The sequence below is a fragment of the Antrostomus carolinensis genome, unplaced genomic scaffold (genome assembly GCF_000700745.2).
Source record: "Antrostomus carolinensis isolate BGI_N321 unplaced genomic scaffold, ASM70074v2 scaffold4268, whole genome shotgun sequence".
NCBI classification, from domain to species: Eukaryota; Metazoa; Chordata; class Aves; order Caprimulgiformes; family Caprimulgidae; genus Antrostomus; species Antrostomus carolinensis.
The window spans coordinates 19,021-24,943 of NW_010332202.1; the positions used below are offsets into that span (position 1 = coordinate 19,021).

The following is a 5,923-nucleotide window of genomic DNA, read 5'->3' on the forward strand; positions in this document are numbered from 1 at the left end:
CTCTTCTCCAGGCTCAACAGCCCCAACTGTCTCAGCCTGTCCTCATAGGAGAGGTGCTCCAGCCCTCGCATCATCTTCGTGGTCTCCTCTGGATCAGGCCCATAAGAGCCAACATTCCTATGTCTTGGGTCCACCAAGTGAAGGGTTTGGATGAATACCTGACTTGGTTGCCCCACACATCTTCAGTGTCACCACTTTCTTATGGCCAATCCAGGTTAGGCCCACAAGAGCCAAGAGTCCTGTGGCCTTGAGTCCACCAAGTGAAGGGTTTGGGTGAATACCTGACTTGGTTACCCCACACATCTCCAGTGTCACCACTTTCTTATGGCCAATCCAGGCCAAGATGTGCAATCAAACCACTGTGTCCTGTAACCTCCACAGCTGTTTGACCGGGAACTGTGCGTCCGTCAGCTGAGGTACTCGGGGATGATGGAGACCATCCGGATCCGCCGAGCTGGCTACCCCATCCGCTACACATTTGTGGAGTTTGTGGACCGGTACCGTGTCCTCATGCCTGGGGTGAAGCCAGCATACAAGCAGGTGAGCATCTTCTTCCATGGGTAACGATTGCTTTCTGCTGGGCTCTCCAGAGATATTTATAGGGTGTGCATTGTCTTCAAAAGCAGTTATGCAACATTTGGTCCTCAGATGTTACAGTGGTGCTCTGGGCTTTCCAAGTGAATTAAGAATGGTTACAGGGCTAGCAGGAACAGGGAGCCATATTTAGCCTGTCCCTCTCACTCACCTTAAATGTGGTGACAATAAAGCCCTGGGAACCTCATTAACAGAAAACTACTGGAAGTGGGACCAGAAGAGGTCCCCACTGGGCTTGGGAGGACCAATGGGTGAGGCTGGTCCTGGTGAATCCCACCCCATCTCCTACCAGGGTGACCTGCGTGGGACATGCCAGCGCATTGCTGAAGCGGTGCTCGGGAAGGATGATGACTGGCAGATTGGCAAGACAAAGATATTCCTGAAGGTAGGTGGCTCTCTGTGTCCCCCTTGCCATCTGGAACCCTTGCCTGTGAAGGGATCTCCTACCATCCCCTTTTCATTGCCAGGTGTGACCTTTTCTCATGGTGTCTGGGCTGTGTGTGGTGGTGGGTAGAACCTGGGCCAAAGCAGGATATTTGGGGCCGGTTTAGGAAGCAGGAAGAAGTCCTGACTCTCTGCCAGGACTGATGCACGCACATACCCATACGGATGCAGAAATATTCACACACAGCACACAGCCTTTTCCTTCCAAGGCTGAGCTGCCCAACCCCATCTCCTACCTTCACCCAAAACACACAGCAGCTGGAAAGATGTCCATGCAGAAACCTGCAGAGAGAGGGACCAAGAGCACAGCAGGCTCACTTTGCTTTCAGCACATCCTGGTATGACCAAGTCATGCCTACAACCTCCATCTCTGCATCGGTCCTGCTGACACGGAGCAGCCCAATGTTGGATGTCCCCTGTATCCCCGTTCATACTCATCTCTCCTTATCAAACCATTCCTGTGTGCTTCAGGAAGATACATCTGAGCTGACCAGGGACCTTGTTGGAAGCAAAGGCTTCTCTCAATCAAAAATCTCAGGAGAGAACACTGACTACTTATATCTAAATTCACCTCCAACTCCATTGCCAGCACAAACACCCCCATCTCTTCCCTAGAATCTGTTCCCACTAGCTGCTCTTTCCAGAGCCTGTTATCAAGATCTTGCAGCTGTCAGGGCAGGAAACAGAGAAATCAAGAGGCCCCAAGGGACTACATGAGGTAGAGCAAAGCAGGAAATGTGTGGAGCTGCTTCTGCTGCACCCAGTGCGGCAGAGCTCAGTGTGCCACCACCACTGGGAAAGAAAGACACACTACAAACGGCGTGGGAGGAATCAATAGGAAGCTTAGACTGATGCATCTGAAAAGCTCAGGGCAAGGAAATTCAGTATTTTGGGGAGTTGGTTTGTCCTTAGAGTGTGGAGGCATTGCAGCCTTGGCTGGAGGGAAAGACGGGACCCAGGCAGCCTGGAGTTTGTTCCCAAACCTCTCCAGTGCTCCCAGGAACTGCTCCCACAGCTGATGGCACTAGCAGGGAGCTCTGCGTGGAAGGGAAACATAATTTGGTTTCTTCAAACTATGAAGTATTGCACCTGCAGTGTCTGGCTGCTCTGGTTTGTTTGGGAATGAAGGCAGTAGATCACTAGGGTTGGTGTTAGGATCTCCCCACTGAGTAGGTAGGTGATAATTGGGATGTAAAATGCCCCAAGAGTTTATTTTGGACATCTCTGGGGAAAGGTGTTGTGCCACCCCTCCTGCCACATGTCTGGCAGGTAGAGAGCTTCATACATGGGTGTTGTGTTGTTTCCTCCCACAGGACCACCACGACATGTTGCTGGAGATTGAAAGAGACAAGGCCATCACGGACAAAGTCATCCTCATCCAGAAGGTGGTCCGTGGCTTTAAAGACAGGTAGGTGTGAGCCCCACTGCCACATGGGAGGTGGGCTATGTGGGATGCTTTACCCAGCAAATAGTTCCTGGAGGATGCTCCACTCAGTGCTCTTCTGACCTGCAGCCAAGTATGGGGAGCCCTGAAGTGTTGGCATTCAGGTGGAGCAAGTATTGGAGGAAAGCAGTAGAGGAAACAAGAGGAAAATTGTTATCTGCCTCAATTATGGGCAGACTAGGACCTTCTGTCCCTGTTTAGTGCTGTCTTCAGGGGAGCTGATGTTTGCTATGACAATGCAGCAGCATGACTCTGAGCCTGCTGAAGGCAACACTAAGCTCCAGTCTATGGAGATCTCCACAAGACTGCAATGGGGCCACTGGGTCATCCACTATGACTAACATTGTTCTCCACAAACCCCAAGGGTTTCAAGACTCCTCCGTTTGCAACCCAGTTGCCAGACTTGGGAGGAGGACATATAGCCCTTGAGAAGCTTATGGCAGAGTTGTGGAAGAAGAGGACCACTGTCCTGGTTTTGCTAGGATAGGGTTAATTTTCTTCTCAGTAGTTAGAAGAGCCGTGTTTTGGTTTCAGTTCAGACTTGTTATGAAAAGAACATTGATAAAGTACTGATGTTATTAGTTGCTGCTGGAGCTCAAGGCCATCGTGTTTGGCTGGTTCACAGCTGCACTAGGACTGAGAGGGAGAAGTGCTGTGAATAGCAAAGCCCAAAACTGGAATTTGGATGTGCCAATGAAATATTCCAGATCATATCCCATCATGTTTAGTATATTATCCAGGGATGACCAGAAAGGGGGGAGTGGATTTGCACAGGTTTTCTCTCGGGCTCTGGCTCTTCCGGGATCGCCGTTTTGGTTCGGGATTGTTGCTCCTCCGGGATCGTTATCTGGGAACAGGCTTATCAGTGGGTGGTGAGCAGCTGCACTGGGTTATCACTCATTTGCATATCTTATTACTGTTATCTTTATCACTGCTATTTTAATTTTAGTTATTTGGGGTTTTTTTTGTTTGTTTTTTTAAAAAAAAAGTTTTATTTCTATTATTAAACTGTTTTTATCTCAACCTACAAGCCTCCTAATCCTTGCCCCCAATCCTCTCCCCTATCCCCTGGGGGTGGAGAGGGGAAGTGGGTGAACGGTTTATGTTGGCTGCTAGCCAAGGGCTAGCCCCATGGAACTATGACAACTACAGCCAAGGACAAGCTTCACTCATGAAGGAGGAACAGCTCTTGGGACTTTGTGCTCTTTGACTGTCCGAGCCATAGCTGTGACTCAGGTTGTGCCTCAATTCTGTAGAAAGGGCACGTGCCAAATAACTCGGAAATCTTTCCCACAGTAATCCTAGAGACACCCTGAAACCCTTCCAACACAAGTGTCCCCAAGGTTCCTATAGATAGGATCAGGCCAGACTAAGAGGGATGGGAGGAGCAGATAGGAGTAACGGGGTGGTGTTGCTGAAGTTTGCCCTTGATCATTTGGGTGAGATTGAAGCTGTTCTCAGGTGCTGGGATTGAAGCAGGGAGAACAGGTGAGGAAGAGATTTCCTGTGAGAGAGGAGGGTGCAGTGGAGGGGGAGAAGGGGACCATTCTCAGCATCTCCTGATTCCCATAAACTGGCAGAATATGCCTGCGGAGACCTATTAGAGAGAGCCCCTACAGATCTTTTTATGAAAGCAAGGAGACCTGAGGATGTTTACCCAAAAATGCAATGTTTGCTCCACCTGGCTGCTCAGTTTCAAATCTCCAAAGATTGAGGCCCAGGAGATGATGATAACTTGTGGCCAAACCACAGAGGCAAGTGATTGAAATGCCTTTGCAGGTCCAACTTCCTGAAAGTGAGAAATTCAGTCCTGATGATTCAGAGATACTGGCGTGGACATAACTGCAGGAAGAACTACGGTGCTGTAAGTACAGGGGTGCTTCCTCACACCTCTGTCTTCCTACCTCTTCCAGCTGGGACACATGTAAAAGTTTTCTTGCTCAGAATGCCCCACTGAGTGTAGGAGGGGGTGGGGTTGGCTTTTATCAGCTGGAGTGATGAATGGAGGTTTTCTTTTGCTGCTTTGCCTTCTCATTGAAGAGAGCACCTGACCACCTTCTAGCTATTCTTTTCCCCATGAGTTAGATGTCCATTGCACCACCCAGTCACTTGGAGTTTTAAAAGTCTTCCCCTAGTTTCCAGGTGAATGAAAACTCAAGAGCAGCTTCCTGTGAAAAACAGACTCCATCTCCAGATGGGACCGTATCTGTGTTTTTCCTCAACCCATACCATGGCTTTCTTCTCTCTCTGTCCTAGCTGGCTGTGATAGTTTAAGCTCTAACCCAACTGCAGGTCATTTGAAAGTGCTTTGGAGTCTAAGTGTCTCAATATCATCTTCCAAGCCTGAAACTTCATAGAAATAGCCACTTCCAGGCTGGTCAGGATGCTGCCTCCTGCCATGAAACAGCGCCTTGGCTGTCAGACAGGAGGTCTGCAAAGGCTGGACCTCCATGGGAGCAACCCTCATGGCTTGTGGCTACCTTGAGATGACCAACCAGACCTCTGGAGACCTCTCAAGGGCAGAAACTCTGTAGGATTCAGTGGAGAAGAAACTGCCTTTGTCCTTCCTGGGCTCTGAATCAGTGCAGCAGCAGGAAGGCTTTATTTCTCCACTCTCTTGAAGAACCTCCCTCCCAAAGGCTTGTCCTGGTAGGGGCTGATTTCAGTGGCTTTTATTTACAGACATTACCAATGGAAGTCTACTAATGGTGGGTGAGCCCTTAAGTGGTGGGGTAGTTTCATCCTGCTCCCTCTTGCAGATGCGGATCGGCTTCCTGAGACTTCAGGCTCTCTACCGGTCCCGCAAGCTCCACAAGCAGTACCACATGGCTCGCCGGCGGATCATCGAGTTTCAAGCACAATGCCGAGGTTATCTGGTCCGTCGAGCTTTCCGCCACCGCCTCTGGGCTGTCCTCACCGTCCAGGCGTACGCCCGGGGCATGATCGCTCGAAGGCTGTATAAGCGCCTCCGGGGGGAAGTAAGTACCATGGAGGAGAGGTCTGTGGTGGGAAATGGAGGTGGGGAGAGGGGAAATAAACATGTTTCTGCATCACATGCTTATGGAATCGATATTTAAAGAGCAAAAAAGAATTTAAAAAATAAGCCAGTGCCTATTCAGCAGGGCTCTTGTGTTTATTCCCCCAGTATCATCGACGTCTGGAAGCAGAGAAACTTCGACTGGCAGAAGAGGAACGACTCCGAAAGGAGATGAGTGCCAAGAAAGCTAAAGAGGAAGCAGAAAAGAAGCACCAAGTACGTGGGGACTTTTCTGGAGCTCTGTCTGTTTTCCAGGGACTGACTTTGCTCCTTTGAGAAGGAATGCCAAAAATATCTCAGCAATTTCTGCCCTGCTTGAATGGGTTTGATTTAATTCACTAAAGCACTCTGTGCTCTAACTAGTTGGAAGCTCCTCCAGAATTTCTGATCTACTGCACAGGAAT

General features: G+C 49.6%; 1 protein-coding gene across 1 annotated transcript in view; it reads left to right on the forward strand.

Annotated features, from left to right (window-relative positions):
- Nucleotides 1-5,923, forward strand: part of LOC104529192 (unconventional myosin-VIIa) — a gene marked incomplete at both ends in the record, with an annotated part of 38,528 nt that overhangs the window by 18,773 nt on the left and 13,832 nt on the right. The window contains 6 exons of the mRNA XM_029086328.1: nt 382-540; nt 887-979; nt 2,352-2,446; nt 4,262-4,346; nt 5,242-5,460; nt 5,628-5,735. Coding sequence (XP_028942161.1) covers nt 382-540; nt 887-979; nt 2,352-2,446; nt 4,262-4,346; nt 5,242-5,460; nt 5,628-5,735 — 759 coding nt within the window. The remainder of the gene's footprint in view (nt 1-381; nt 541-886; nt 980-2,351; nt 2,447-4,261; nt 4,347-5,241; nt 5,461-5,627; nt 5,736-5,923) is intronic.